This window comes from Diadema setosum, chromosome 19 (genome assembly GCF_964275005.1).
Source record: "Diadema setosum chromosome 19, eeDiaSeto1, whole genome shotgun sequence".
NCBI classification, from domain to species: Eukaryota; Metazoa; Echinodermata; class Echinoidea; order Diadematoida; family Diadematidae; genus Diadema; species Diadema setosum.
This window is the reverse complement of record NC_092703.1, coordinates 17,342,332-17,358,835: the sequence shown is the minus strand read 5'-3', so window position 1 is coordinate 17,358,835 and position 16,504 is coordinate 17,342,332. Positions and strand designations below refer to the sequence as shown.

Here is a 16,504-nt window from a genome sequence, read left to right as displayed (position 1 = left end):
GATATGACCCAAAACTTTCCATAGAGAATGGTAATACGTGTATATTCTAAATTTCATAAAATGTATTCAGGCATTGTAGAGATATAGGGGGAAATAGTGAAATTTCAGCATTTGACCTTGACCTTTGACCTTGAGTATGTAAGCTCAAAAGTTGATAAGCACAGTTTGGTCTACTCATACATTCATATTATGCAAAGTTTCATTATATCTCAAACAGTTCTTGAAAATATTATTGAACATTGGGAGCAGTGATGAAAAAAAATTGTCAAACTATCACATTTGATGCATAGATAGTTCAGTTGTATCACAAAACAACTTACCATACAAAGATTTTGCAGCAAAGCCACAAATATTCTGAGAATCAGAGATATCACTAATTTTCTCAATAAACTGTCACAGTGATGGTTTATTCTAGAAACAGTTTTGAATAAGACTGTTGTTCACATCTTGTTTATTTAATAACACTTACCCTTGACTATACTGATTAACATTTCTATGTTAGTTGTAACTTACATTTTAGAACTGTTTTAAAACACCAAACCTGTTTTTTTTTTTTTTAATCTGCAAATGTTCTCAAGGGACTTATTAAGTTACGTTTTACACAAAATCTTTTATGGACGGACAGACACACGGACAGACGGATGGATGAAGGGAGGGACAACCTGAAAACAGATTGGGTAATGACTACCCACTGAATGTAAGGAAATTCTAACATCAGATGAATGAAGAATTTAGAGCCACAGTTAATAATACATTGTACCTCTCCAACCAAAAGAAAACAAAAAGCAAATCCCATATCATATCTTACATTTCATGTGACGACTAACTAATACCTTTAAGCTGTCTGGCCTTCCTGCTCTGCTGACAGTTTTGGCCAGATTACATCATGTCAAGTGCTCCCAACAAACATGTCACCTTACATGTATGTATGAGGGGAGCAAAAACAGAAAGTGTGCATCCTAGTCTGGCACACACAGAGAAAGTTTGGCAACAGAGGACAAATTTGCTAAGCTGTAATTTTCCATCCACATGGGATAAAACATGAGCCTTGACTCAACCACTTTGTGCACCACTCTGCTTAATAAGCCAGACTGAAGACTCAAAATCATGGGGGAAACTTTGGTTTGAAGACCAGCTTTTAAACTTCATCGAAACAAGCACATTACAGATTTTCTGATGATTACTTGAGCACACTAAAAACACTTAAGAAAAACTGACATATCTTTCTTGGCCACCTAATAGAAAACAGGACAATGGTAAATAACATATAAATTATTATTATTCAGAAATTATTGGTTTATATTGCATGGCATGAATAATGTGTCTAAAGCAGTTCTGCTTATTACAAAAAAATAATAATCAGTGGGCAACAGAGAAGAGAAAATAGAATTTAAAAAAATAAATGGGAAGTGAGGTATCATCTGATTTCATGCATACAACTTTATTATTCACAGCACAAAAACATGATATACAAGAGGTACTCAACCTATTTTTTTTTTCAAAGTTGTATTTTACCAACTGAGCATTTAAAATGTGTTTGTTAATCTCTTCAGAGTCAATCAGTAATTTACTATCAATGATAGGTCAACTCCCAAACAGCATTTCACATATATTCACATTCTATCAAGAAAGGGTACAATTGGGCTATGAAGCAGGTGTAGAAATATTGCTATTCAAACCAAGATATGATACTCGCCACTTGACAATTTGGAATGTCAATGACCTTGGATGCCCATTTTAAGCACAACCTCTCTTAGGAGAGAAAAACATCTAGGCCTACATACACAGTGACTTGCACTGGAAAATTTTCTGTGATTGTATGATCAGTACAATCAATGTCCAGGGGAGCCCCGAGAGCGACCGATTTAGGAAGAAATCTGGACCATTTGTCATCAAACCAGCAGACATGGCTGGCTTTAAGGCTATCATATGACTTGAACTTTTGGCCACAATTTCCAAGAATTTCTTGTTCAAAGGAACCATACTTGTGCACAGGTATTTAACCTTAGCGGGGCATACTGAAAAAAAAAAATAATAAAGTGAGTACTGTAAACAGCTGTCTGACCACAGAACCTGGGATCTCTAGATTCTGAGTAGGCAAGCGAGTAGGCAAGATAGGATGAAAAAGAGAGGGGGATAGAAACAGGAAATTCAATACATATATACAACAAAGAAGTATGGATAGAAGAACCAATGGTATAAAAGGGAAACATGCAAAGTGATTGGTATGGGCTTTACACACTATCTGTGAAAAACATTGACAGTTTCATATCAGTTTGAGATCATCACTTGAGCCATGAAAGCACACAAGTTTCAGGTGTTTTAAATGTAAGAGATAAGATTTCTGGGGAAAAAAAGAAGAAACATTTTTTTAACAGCATCTTTTACACTTTCTGAAGGATAACAAGTGATTACACATCACTGGCAACATAAACACCATTTGTCATCTTGCATGATAAACTTTTCACATGTTTCAGCCACCCTACTGGATCAAATACTATAGGTTCCTACTGCATATATATGCCACACAATTTGCAATGTTTTTATTGATAACAATTTCATGAGTTAACTGATATTCATGAAAATGACCACTTGTGAAAATACCAGTATAATAATAATATGGTATCCTTCATCCAGGGTAGCCTCTTGATCTGCAGCATTGCCACTGCTCTTCCCAAGAGGGTCTTACCATTACTATTACCCCAGCGTTGCCAGGTACCCATTTACAGACTGTATACACCTGAGCTGAGGGCATGGTGGGTAAAAACATCTTGTCCAAGGATGTAAACACTTCACAAGATTTGAACTTGGAACCTCCCATTGAAAGTCGAACCTTCTCTGCCATGCCACAGCACCCCCACTAAAACTGCCTCCCATAACACAAATTCAGTGCATATTGTCTTAAAGGTTTAGAATTGTAAACTTTTCTCCTGAAAAGTGATAATATGCATTTCTCATTTGTGACTGTGGTTCTCAGTCATGAATTCAACCATCCAAAATATAATCTCACAAGTCCCAATAGGTGAAACATAATGCTTCCAAAATGTTTGGTGCATACAGTATTACAATCAATGTCCTATCCTCCCACCTCCTCTAGGACAAATTTCGGTACTCTTGATAGGAGGTGAAAGGGAAAGGGAAGGGATTTTGGAGAATGTACATTACTAAGTGAGGATTAAACAATGACCTCTACTGGAGGGACCATATTAACAGAATAAGTCCAGACTAAAAATTGGTTAAAATGCTGTCACTTATCAAATATTTCACATAAGAAAAAAATATAGATCTATGGCACAAGCATGGAAGACCTTCAGCATGCCTTCAAATTGTTACTTTGTATGTTACTTATGTTACATATGTTACCAGTAGACCACAGCCAATCCAACATTTGGTTAACCACTGTCCATTGAGATGCTGGACTGCTGGACCCCTGAAAGATTGAGAGATCACTCAAAGATGGTCAGTCATAGAGTGACCACAAGTAGCTTAGCCACAAAGCATGTGGCAGTGGTCATTGTGGCAACCAATACAATCTTGCCACAATCTGCTCCTAACTAGGCAAAGTTGCCATAAGTGATACAGCTTACTAAAATGTTCTGCTTCATAAAACGCTTTGTATCCAGTGGCAAGCATCCAGTAGCAACCAACCATTATCGTTGTCATTATTATGGGAATGCAATAGTGACAGGGCTATTACTAGCTCGCACATCAGGCAAGTACCAGGCATGAATATTTTATGGAAGGGCTTTCAGGGAAGCCAGTCAATTGCCCAAACATTTTTACCGTTTGATAGTCCCTTTCATTTCATCATTCTACAAGATTTCATTTCTCTTTTTCATCTAGACCCTCTCCAGTACTTGTTGGAAATTCCTACTCGACTTGGTGGAGAGGCTATAGGTACACTAACATCTCTTGTGTGTCCGTATCACACTAACATGGCCTTCATCGGATCATGGAGCTACAGCAGCTCCATGATCTAATAAAGGAAAACGGCAGATGGACAACATACAGACACAAGCACACACACAAGTAGTGAGTTCAATCACAGCATTTGTTTTATTTCATCTAGATCAAACAGTCTTGACTTGCATCTCATATCTAGGAGTCATTCCTCCTTGTTACTGACAGGCTACTTCAAGTTTAATCCACTCCCTGCAAGAAGCCAGACCCCTATTGATTTTGCACTGGACAGATCCAGTTCCCATATGCAATGAGTTAAGAGATTCTGCCAGAAAATCCAACACTAGATATGTGTCAAAGAGGGCATATCTCTGCATTTCATTGCCACTATCACATCACAAAGAAAATCCTGTGTCAATGGTGGCATTCAAATGCTACAAGCATGTACACAACTTTCAGACAGCATTGGTACCAGTCGTCACTGGTAGAAAATGTTGATCTAAAGCGGAAAAGAAAAAACTTGTCACAAACTGAATCACTCGTAAGGCTTCTCTCGAGGAAAAGGACAATGTGCAATGTAGTCACCTGAAATTCATTACACAATAGCTCAAACTGGAAATATGATAATTCAATAATTAGAAGAAACTTACATCATGCTCTGTATCTCCGAGATGAAGTGGACTCTGTTTGGTGGCTTGGTGGCATGAAGTGGGGGGGACAGGGTGTTGCCTTCTGATGGACTCATGGGAAATGACTGGTTGCTCTGGAAACAAGATCGAAATGTGCCACACACAAAAATAAAATGTGAATTTTCACACAAATCTTAAAAGTTCCAATGCAGATCCATTCACATTTATGACAAATTGGAGATTGTCCTCGGGGTTTGATTAGAGACAGCAGCTTCTCTTGCCCAGCAACAGAACACGTCTGAACATTTATGATTTAATCTGTTGGGCTGACCGCAAAGAGGGGAAGCTAGAGTCAAGGGCCTACTCACTCTCAATTTTATTTAAGCCTTCACTGATGAGGAAAAGACATTGTAGTCTACATAATGCTTGACTCATGAGAGGACTGCACAAAGTGACTAAGCTTGAATCAAAACATCTGTGCACACGTTCACTCACTACTTGCAATGAAACTCAGGAAAGTATGCTTCAAACTTGATTACCTCTGACAACGTTGTAATTGTTATAACCTTTGAGTTGATTATGATAAATGTGTCTTGAGGAAGGAATGCATATATCCAGCAGGTCAAAGTCAGAAGAAAAACAAAAACAAATGCCAGCACCATGCAAGTAGAACTGACAGACCCAGGTCCCCCTTTAAGGTGGATATATGGCAGGCATCATTCCAACATTTCAGTGAAGCCACAAAGGACATTACTTACAGAGGACAGAGTAGTTCATGTCAATGCTGGTTGAACTTAATGATGTTCAATACTGCTGTTTTACCCAGGGTTTTACCATATGACAACCTGTTAAGGTAGCCTCTCCTCAGAGATCAAGGGACACTGCTAGAGATAGGACAACCAGTATGTATCCTGCAAAGCTCTTGGAAAGGGAAGTTTTCCTTGAATCCCCTTAAATAACCATTTCCCTCCAATGACTGAAGTGCTTCGCCATAGAGAGGTACCTTGTCAATGAAAACGGGTATCAAGCACATATCAACGATGAGGGCTTACTTGCTTGTCAGGTAGACATCAAGGTATAATTGTTGAAAGTATATGCCTATTAAACCTCCCTGGCCTATGCATGTATCTGAGTATACTATGTGAGGCAGACATCATACCACATTACATTCTGAGGTAGTACCTATTCCTCATTGACAACCCTTGCATAAACTGTTGCTACCTGCTGGCACTTGCATTTGGATATAGGCCTACCAAACTAATTTTTTTCCAATCAAAAAGTAGCTTATTTTGATGTCATATAATACAATTGTTAAAGGAAATTAAGATTTTGCAAAAGGGGGCTTGCCCTGGTTGTCACTATGAAACTGAAAAATCTTAAAAATGCATCATGAACACGCTGCGTTGTTTCTGGCCCCATGACCTAGTGGTGAACTAAGGGTTCCAGCAAACCACAAAGAATGATGTATGAAGCAATGTCTTTGACCTGAATTACAGTGTTGCTTGCTCTGCCAACACCCTGGCATGGTTTGTGGCTTAGAACATGGTCTCCATGAAGTAGCTACAAGCTGCCAAAGTTGCCCACATGGGTTGTTGTGGTTAAAGGCATGTGTGTGTGTATGTATATGTGTGCGTGTGTGTATGCATGTGCATTGATGTACATGTGAATGAAGAGTACATTTGGGCTGTCTGCTTTCACAGATTTTAGATTTTAAAGACATCAAATGATGAGAGCATCATTAGTAACAGATGAATGACAAAGAAACATGTCCTGACCTTAAGTAGAGCGGACACTAACGCCAACCATCAATTTATTCATACTTTGTCTCAGAGTTTAGCAGGAAATCATTTATTCAAATGATGATGCAAATGCCTGATTGCCATCAATGGCAAGGGTAACTTCAAATCTGACTGGCATCTTTCCGTGACATACCTATGATATGAATTTAATGGACAAGCTCATAGCTGTGGAAAGTTGCTGAAAGTACACCCCAATATTGTGAGTACAGTATTCATCGCATAATCGGGACAGGTTGGGAGTAGCAAACATGGCCCCTTTAAGCGGGGTGCCCGATTTCGCGATGAGCACTCACCATACACTAACGGCATACGACATGTACATTATGTACAGTGCACACACACACACACACACACACACACACACACATGCATACTGACGTACTGTACATGTACATGAATACACAACCACGCTACCCCTCGGCGCGACCCTCTAGCTGTCCCTACATTCTCGCAATGATGCAGTCATCGCAACCGGGTTCTTCTTCTGTCACCTCTCTTCGAACACAAAATATGTGGATTAAAAGCTAGCACTTTCTTAAACATTCGTAGAATTCTTGGACACGTAGGGCGTTCTGTATAAATACATATCCACAACCATGGGAAATGATTACCCAGAACTGATGTGGGAACGTCAATGAAAAGTCCTACAATCATTCAATCATCACGGCTTGATTGTTTACTTGCCGCGATCACTGCACTGTACATGTGTTGTTGTATAGCGATCTAGCTCGCCATATATACACATGTACAGAAAAGCGAAGGCGGGCAGCGAGCTGAAATGTATGTGTACTGGGTGGACGGAGGTCAAAACACACCAGTCCGAAGCTTGCTTTGTAAGTTTGATGTAAACGACAACTGACAGGGAATCTTTGAAATATTGTTGTGGTATTTTGGTAGATTTTTTGTGTAAAATATCAACAAAATCAAAGGTCGCTTGAAGAAAAATTGTCCCGTTTATCAGAGGTCCCCGCCCGATTATCCAGTGAAAATAACGTGCATTGGAAATGTTTCTGGGAAGCGTATGTCATTTAAGCGAGGTTCCCGATTATCAGATGCCCGATTATGCGGTGAATACTGTATCTAGTGATTTTGATGTAAGGTCAATGACCTCTTGACCTTGACATTGTCCATCCTGAACCATATTCAAACTTGACCATCATCTTCACGTCATGAACCTATGGTAACCTAGTTCATGGTCATAGCTCAAAGCTGTAGAAAGTTATTGTGAGCATACTCAAACATTGTAAGTTTGGTGCTTTTCATTGTAAGTTCATTGAGCTTTTGACCTTTGACATCATCAGATTTCACCGATATTCAAACTTTACTGGCATCTTTAGACAATGTACCCATGATATAAGTTTTGTATTCACAGTTCAAAGCTCTGGGAAGTTACTATAGTACATCACATATTGCAAGTACAATGCTTATGCTTTATCTGGAAAAGTTCATTGACCTTTTGACCTTTTACCTCATTGGACTTCATCAATAATCAAACTTGACTGGCATCTTTAGGTGATGTACCTGCTGTATGAGGTTCATGATCATAGCTCAAAGCTGTGGAAAGTTGAGAGTACACCACAATACTGTGCAGGTATGGCACTATCAGGGAAAGTTCACTGCACTTTTAACCTTTGACCTTGTCACACTTCACTAATATTCAAACCAGACTGGTACATTTAGCCAATGTAACTATGGTGTGAATTTGTTGGTCATAGCTCAAAGTTGTGAAAAGTTATTGAGAGTACACCGCAATACTGCCAATGAGTACAGTGCTTATAGGATAAACTTTATTGACTATTTGACCTTTGACTTTGTCGGACTTCACCAGCATTTGAACTTGACTGGCATCTTTAGGCAATGTATACTGTGATTGTAATTTGGTGGTCACAGCTCAAAGTTATGGTAAGTTATAGAGAGCACAATAAACACTACAAGTACAGTGATTATCAGGGAAAATTCATCGACTCTTGACCTTTGACCTTGTCAGACTGCACCAATATTCAAGTTTGACCAATATCTTAAATGACGTACCTGTGGTGTGAGTTTCTTGGTCATAGCGAAAAGTTATGTGAAGTACTGAGAGTACACCACAACTGAACATGTACGAGTACAGTGCTTATTAGGGAAAGTCAATTGACCTTTGACCTTTATGTACTTAGCCCATATTCAACCTTTGCCAGCATTTTTAGGTTACCTGTGGTGTGATAATAAAGAATGGTGAATAACAAGTGACGGCTACTGGAAAGTTATTAAGAGTACACAAACTTGTTGATAATGCTGGTAACGATGACAGCAACAGAGTAGTGACAGCTATGTCTTGCTTCTACAGTGGAGGCGAGACTAAAGTTACGTTTTAATCTACTTCCTTTATATTCCTATTTGAAAGCAAGCTTCAGAACAGTTAGAAATCAGTTACAAACAGATTGAAAAAATTCTGCAATCTCATTGGTCAACAGCTGCATGTTGATTTTGCATTCAGTAAATTTACCAAGTTGGGACCAAGAAATCATGTCAACAAAGGCACTTTGTTAACTGGTAAATTTTGATTTGCATATATGTACATGAAGAATTTCATTTCTAGATAACATAAGTGACAAGTAAGGACTTTCTCATTTTGATTATGTTACTTTGGGGGTTTATTTTGGCAAAACTTGATGCATAGATGAGATGTGATGAGCAGGAGATCTATTCCAATTGGTCTAGCGCTCACCTGAGCAGGACACTTTACCTTACAGCCTCTGTTTACCATTGGTGGCAGTGATTTTAAAAAAGTTCAGATTATCACATTTGATGCATAGATAAATCAGTTGCATCATAAAATATCATACCATATAAAAACTTGGCAATAAAGTCACAAATATAACGAAATATTAATTACCATTTTTTAAAATAAACCATAAGTGTCGATGGTTTATTCTAGAAACAATCTTAATAAAACAATTGTTCACATTTTGTATATTCAACAATACTTAACATTGATTATACTGATTAAAATTTTAACGTTGGTTGCTTTTATCCCTAACTCACATCTTAGAACTATTTTGAAGCACTAAAGCTGTTTTTTTTTTTTCATCTGCAAAAGATAAATAGTGGCTTTAATGGCAATGAACCTGAGGGGAAAAAATTCACATTTTGATAAAAGATTTATGCAGGCCCCTCGGGAAACATCTTCCAAACATTCGGTATTTAGGCCCTGCTCTAGGGGCTCCCTCTGAGGCATCAACACCATTTGTACAGACTATGATTCCTTCCCCCCCCCCCCCCCACTGATAATTCTTGCCAAGTTTGGTAAAATCCAGCCATCCCTTTTCAACAGAAGATAAAATGGTAAAAGATTATGAAAATTAGCTAATTTGAGGCATATGAGCCCTGCTCTATGGGTCCCCTATATGAGGCAACACTATTTGTAAAAAATACAGTAAACATCGCTTAAGTCGACAACGCATAAGTCGACAACTCGCTTAAGTCGACACGATAAAAAAGTCCTGATTTTTGCCTTTATTATTCCTTGAAAATTTCCTCGTCTTAGTCGACATTTATAAGTCGACAACTCGCGTAAGTCGCCCTGATTTTTCAGTGCCAACTGAGCTGAAATACGTGTTAATTCCCTTGTCTAAGTCGACATAATTTTTCGCTCAAAATCTTGTCGCCATTCTCTGAAAAAAAAGAATTGTTTTCCCGCCCCGATTCACTGCATTTCTACTCGGTAATTCGCTAGTGTACGGCGCGGTAGCGTTCGCGCCATGCGTCCATTGTCTTGTATGCCAGAATACAGAAAGGGCATACACTCATTTACACTGGAGCATTACATGTAGTACCCAAGGCAGTTCACTTTACCCCTTTTCTCCCATTCGTTATTCTCAAAACGCACAAATTTTGTACACCTATGTGTCTCAGTAGGTATTCATTATCCGAACATGGAATAGGTGTTTTTGTAAATCCGAATATTCTAACGTTAATTATTTCGAAGCGGTATTAAAAACCTGGGCCCTTTCTAGAAAATTTATTAAAATGCAACTAATAATGCAACTCAAAAAATCAAATTCAGGTGTATCAAATCACACACAACTATTGCATTTTAACGCAAGTGCATTGCTGAAAAGACTTGCGTTTGATAATCATATGAAACAATTTTGTACGAACCTGAAACTCAATTGCGTTTAAACACAACTCTAAAAATCAAATGCAAGTCCATCAAATCACACGCAGTGATGTATTTAAACGCAAGAGCATTGCACAGAAGACTTGCGGTTTTTGTACGAAACTAGAAACTGCGTTTAAAAGCATCTCTATACATCTACGGAAGTGCGTTATTGTTGAAAAGACTTGCATTACTTTTTTTATTTCGTAAGCAAAATTAGAAATTAAACTCAACTCTGAAAATCAAATGCAAGCGCATCAAATCACACGGAACGCTGAAAAGACTTGCGTTTGATAATCATACAAAACTAGAAAATTGTAGGGAACTTTTTTTTAAAATTCTTCAATTTGAAGACTTACCAGTTAAGTTGAAGTATTAAAAACAGGCTTTGGGCAACGTTTGGTTTTGCCAATAGTCCCTTTCTGTTCGAATTGATGACTGAATGTGACTCGGTCGAGAGGACCTTGGGAGAGCTACACTGAATTGACGGCCAGCGCATGCGCACACAAACATCTTATCCGTTCATGGATTTGAAATTTGTTCGCATGTGATGTGTGCGTATGCGCTGGTCGTAGTAATCAGTGTATGTAGCTCTCCCAAGGTCCTCTCGACAGAGTCACATTCAGTCATCAATTCGAACAGAAAGGGACTATTGGCAGAACCAAACGTTGCCCGAAGCCTGTTTTCAAGACTTCAACTTAATTGGTAAGTCTTCAAATTGATGAATTTTGTGGATTTTAAGTTGATATTTACCCGCAATACTAAATCTGTCATGACCCTGAATGCTACAATGCGAAGCCCCATTACGCTATGCGTATGGGGCTGCTGGTCGCTATGCGTATGGGGCTGCTGGTCGCTATGCGTATGGGGCTGCTGGTCGCAGTTAATTGCATGATTACTGAGAAATGAGAGCACTTTGGGGCGAGTAAGTCTCACAGTGTTAGTTATATGATAGATACTTTAACCTGAAACACGGAAATTCAGGGAAACTTTTGAGGTACCAAAACTTTTTATTATCTTTAAATGCAAGAACATTGCAGAGAAGACTTGCGGTTTTTGTATACGAAACTATAAGAACTGCGTTTAAACGCATCTCTAAACATCTACGGAAGTGCGTTATTGTTGAAAAGACTTGCATCATTCTTTATTTCGTAAGCAAAATCAATAATTAAACGCAACTCTGAAAATCAAATGCAAGTCCATTATATCACACGGAACGCTGAAAAGACTTGCGTTTGATAATCATACGAAACTAGAAAATTGTAGGAACTTTTTTTTCACTCGACTGCGTTTAAACGCAACTCTAAAAATCAAATGCAAGTCCATCACATCACACGTAATGCTGTATTTAAACACACGAGCGTTGCAGAGAAGACTTGCGGTTTTTGTACGAAACTATAAGAAACTACGTTTAAACGCATCTCTAAATATCTACGGAAGTGTGTTATTGTTGAAAAGACTTGCATTATTTTTTATCTCGTAACAGAACTTTCTCCGTGACCAAACTTAGTCTGCACTTGCAGGGGAAAGACATCGTAACATTTACATGTTTTAAATTATCGTAACGCATGCTGCTTCACGAAATGTCAATGAAATAAATGATAACGAATTATTGTTAAAGTTCGCTATGCCGAAGGTTTAAATCTCAGTCCAAAGTTAAAAGTAGTCCAACAATGGAAAGAGGTTTGTTTTTACGAAGGTTAGTAGTCCGAAAGATGTCGTTTTCGGATGAACAAACTTTTCTTCTTCTTTTTATTTCAGACGGGCCCGCGCCGTACAGAGCGGTAATGTTGCGAATCGGAGCGAGAGAACAATTCATTTTCAGAGTATGGCAATAGAAATTTAAGCAAAACAAGTAGGCGACTTAGGGAAGGAGAAACACATATTTCAACTCAGTCGGCACTGAAAAATTATCTCGACAGAATCATGCGAAATCACAACACGCATATCTTCGCAGCAACGCACTTGAATTTAAATCGCAAAGTTTAATGCAATTTTGGGGAATTTGCGTTTGATATTTCAAATCAAGTTTAAAACGTAAAGTGTCTAGAAACGGGCCTAGGTTTCCGATCCCGCTCTCTCAAAATCTCTCTAGAGATTTGGGAATTATGTGTTGTCGTTACTAACCCACGCGAAATTTATGCATGAACTAAAACATTATTGTTGCTGATGTCAGTAGGCATGTTTTGGCGGCAAAAGGAGTAAGATTTGGGTAGCAATCTGCATCATGATTCAAATCTTACTCTGTACAGGGGAAATTAGTTTTCATTTATAAGTCGACAAAATGTCGACTTACGCGTAAGTGGACATTCGCATAAGTTGACATGTTTTGCTCAGTCCCGATTATGTCGACTTACGCGAGGTTGACTGTGTGATCAGCTCTTCCTCTCCTTAATGATTCCTGTCTACCATACTTTGGTCACAATCAAGTAACCATTTTTAAAAGGCCCTGTTACACTTTTCCGGGCAAGCTAAGCAGGCTTCTTGCGTGTAGGGATTTTCCAGCACACAGTGTAATTCTCTGTGGACAGACAAGGATTTTGGGTGAGTTTTGCATGCGTCTTATCTGCTGGACACGTTCTACTTAAGTTCTAGTTATGGGCAACATACAGGCACTGCGAATTACCTGCGTTACAATTGCATTGTTACCTGCATGGGAGTTGCCTGCAAGGTGTGGTCACTGTGAGCCTCCTACTGGTGTTTTGCTTGGACCTCTGCAGGCAATCACCCTGACTCACCCACAACAGGTTTTGACAATGCTCAAGGGCCTGTCACGCCTTTCTGGGCAAGCCTTATTTGTGACTTGCGGGGGACAATTTTTGCTATCCAGAGGTCCCTGCAAATGGCCCACACCCAACAGTATCTACATGTATCTTGCCTGTAGTTGCCAGGAGGTACGCATGCAAGTCAGATTTACCAACAGCCAAGTTTTGAGCATGCTCAAAACTTGGTCCAGGTGAGTTGCCAGGATTGCCAGCAGAGGTCCACACAGAACACCAGTAGGAAGTCTGTAGCTGTTGCAAGTCTGGCAGTTGACCCGCTTGAAGAACATAGGTTGCCCATGGATCTGTGCCTATGTGCTGGACACGTGTGTCATCTGTGGGCATTCTAGAAGCATAATATAGGTGTTTTACTGGCAAGGAGCAGTGTTGATAATGCCAACATCCTTGTAGCTGGTCAGTTCTGTGAGCGTGGAGCAAGCTATACGAGCAAATTGCATGCATGGTGAGGGTCAGTTACTGCCTTTCTGCTGGTTAGTTGAGAGTCAGCTGCAACCAAGATAATGACATTCTGCGGGACCTCTGCCATATAAACAGTCCTTCAGAGGGATTCCTTCACTGACTTGTCAGCCCTTAAGTGCCCACATGCCTGACACGCAGGTCGCACGGAATACACACAAGCAGAATGTAAGTAGCAGGTAAGACGCATGCAAAACTTGCCCAAATCCTTGTCTGCCCACAGAAATTGTCCTGCATGCTGGAAAATCCCCACATGCAACAAGCCTGCTTAGCTTGCCCGGAAAGGTGCGACAGAGCCTAAACATGGCTGCGCATAAATAGGACTTGCCTGCGCACCTCCGGGCATCTACGAGCGAGATACATGCTAAAGTGTCATTTACGGGCCATCTGTGGGGACCTCCCGGTAGTTAAAATTTTCCCCAGCAAGTCACACGCAAGGCTTGCCCAGAAAGGTGTGACAGAGCCTTTAAGAGATCTATGAAAATATCAACAATCATGAAAATTAGTTATTTTTGCAAACTTTAGGCCTCATCCTAGGGGCCACCTCTGAGGAACCACCCAGCATTTGTACAAACTATGATCCGCACCCTCTATTGATGATTCCTGCCAAGTTTCATAAAACTTCCAGTTCCAACTTCCATTTTTTCATGTGCTTTGAATTTGCCAATCTCCACCAACTACTGTATAGAGTAACTGCGTCAGTAAGCGGCCGTGCAGCCGTTCGCGGCAGGTACAACATACACGGTAATATACAGCTAAACACAGCATTGCACTGTTACATGCACACTACACATATACTAACACACTAGCAATCAACAAAAACCAACCGATAAACTGGGCACGATCTCTGACGAAAGTGAAATTTCTCACCTAAATGACAACATATCGCATCCAAAATGAAATTTTCGGTACTTCTTAACATAACAGTTAAGAAACAATGGTCCAAGAAACTGGATTTTTTTATGTTTTCTCGATGTTCATGGATTTTGAAAACATATCCTCACGTAACATAGAATTTTCGCGAGCCGATGTGGGCCGCCATTTTTTTCAGAAAGTGGATGTTACCATCGTAACATATGAGAAAAACACGAGAAAGACATCAACAACACCGCCAGAAGTGCGATCTTCTTTGCGGCCAATGCATGTGCCCACGCTATTTTCACGTGCTTTCGCAATGGGAATTGGCGCTTACGCAATGTTCGCGAGACATGTGAAGGCGTTCAGCTAAAGATCGCGGAGCACGCGCGTATTGCATAGGGATTGTACATCGTGCCGCAAGCAGAAATACTACATCGCATATCGCCCTTATCGGCGAAAATTGTGCCGGGTTTTGCTCTGGTAAATCATGAAAACTGCGTTGGTCAATGGTAAATTTCTTTCATGAAAACAATTGCGTTAATGAATAATCTTGTCTATGATATATGAAATGGTTGAAAATAATTTGCCTGATTTGTTTACAAGTTGGAAAAACTCTTAACAATGCTTAAACTGCCGCAAACGGGATATTTTACTCTACACCATATATTTCGCGAGACTAAATTTTCGCGAATCAGGAATTCCCGACGATTTCGCGAGTGGTTAAATTCGGGATCGTGGAGTCCTGTACTGAACGGAGAAGTGTACACGCGTATGTTACATTCACATCGGGATCTGAGTCAATATTTTCGCGTGTCTTTAATTTCGCGATTAGCACCTGACTCGCGAAATTCGCGAAAATAAAAACCTCACGAAATATACGGCGTATACAGTATCATCAATTTAAATGGTTCAGATCACTAAAAAGGTTAGATACTATGCGGGTGCCTTTCCTAAAGTTCAACATCTGCATTTGCTCCTACCTGACCTGTATGTACAAACAGAGAGGAAAAAAATATGCCTTACCATACTCGGTCTGTGTGCATACATAGCTCTGCCTCTGTCAGAGTGTCAGTAGGGCCTATCAGTATCACTTTTAACTTTTAGACTAGACCTAGTCTATTTTATTTTTAGACTAACAGTTGCTACTAGAATCAGACCAGGACCAACTACTACTCATAGACCGTCCTTATACGTTTATACGGCCACGCTAATGAAAAAGTCGAATGGATAGAGTCATAGACCTATTCACTTTTCTTTGTTACAAAGGTAACTGTCAGTCCTGTCACCTCTGGAGCTGTTCACTGTCTGGAACTATGCCTCTTTCTTAGTCTGCTCTCTTTTGATATAGATTGACGCACACCATGCACCGTGCATCGTATGTACTTGACAGTGAAGCCTAAACTTCGTAAGGCATACAACAATCAACCTCAGGTACAAGTACACACTAACTATTCATTGCATGTATGGGACTAGCCACGGCACCACACGAAATTTCAACGTTCTAATCAACCCACTGAGCGTTCTTACCTTACTTTCATGGCTGCTACCTGTGGAAGAAGCATCTTTGCCTTTATCAGACTTCTTCGATTTCACTTTTTGCTTTGTCATCTTTTTCATGAAAGTGCATTTCACACATCTGTACAGGATTACAATGAGTATATTTGAAGCATCTCTCTCTCTCGACTTGTGCATATGTTATCACAACAGTACGCATGCGCGAAGGTTTGATAGCAGACGACGGATCGGACGGAGACCGTGAAAAAACACCTGTTACCACCTGGCTCTACGACTGTCCACAGGCATCTTATAGGTCTGCAGTAACCCAGGGGTTTCCGAAATGTCTAATTGTCTAATTGAGGATATTTTTGATTTGACACAGAATACTTTTTTAGACCTAAAGTAATGATTTTCCTTTCTTTCCAGCTATGTTTTTTTTTG

At 39.7% G+C, this 16,504-nt stretch overlaps 1 protein-coding gene across 1 annotated transcript in view; it reads right to left on the bottom strand.

Moving 5' to 3' along the window:
• Positions 1 to 16,237, bottom strand: part of LOC140242830 (transcription initiation protein SPT3 homolog) — a 113,981-nt gene extending 97,744 nt beyond the window's left edge. Inside the window, exons 1-2 of the mRNA XM_072322581.1 lie at positions 16,094 to 16,237; positions 4,551 to 4,663 (exon numbers count right to left, since the gene is read on the bottom strand). Coding sequence (XP_072178682.1) covers positions 4,551 to 4,663; positions 16,094 to 16,183 — 203 coding nt within the window. The 5' untranslated portion in view covers positions 16,184 to 16,237. The remainder of the gene's footprint in view (positions 1 to 4,550; positions 4,664 to 16,093) is intronic.
• Between the last annotated feature and the right edge of the window lie 267 nt (positions 16,238 to 16,504).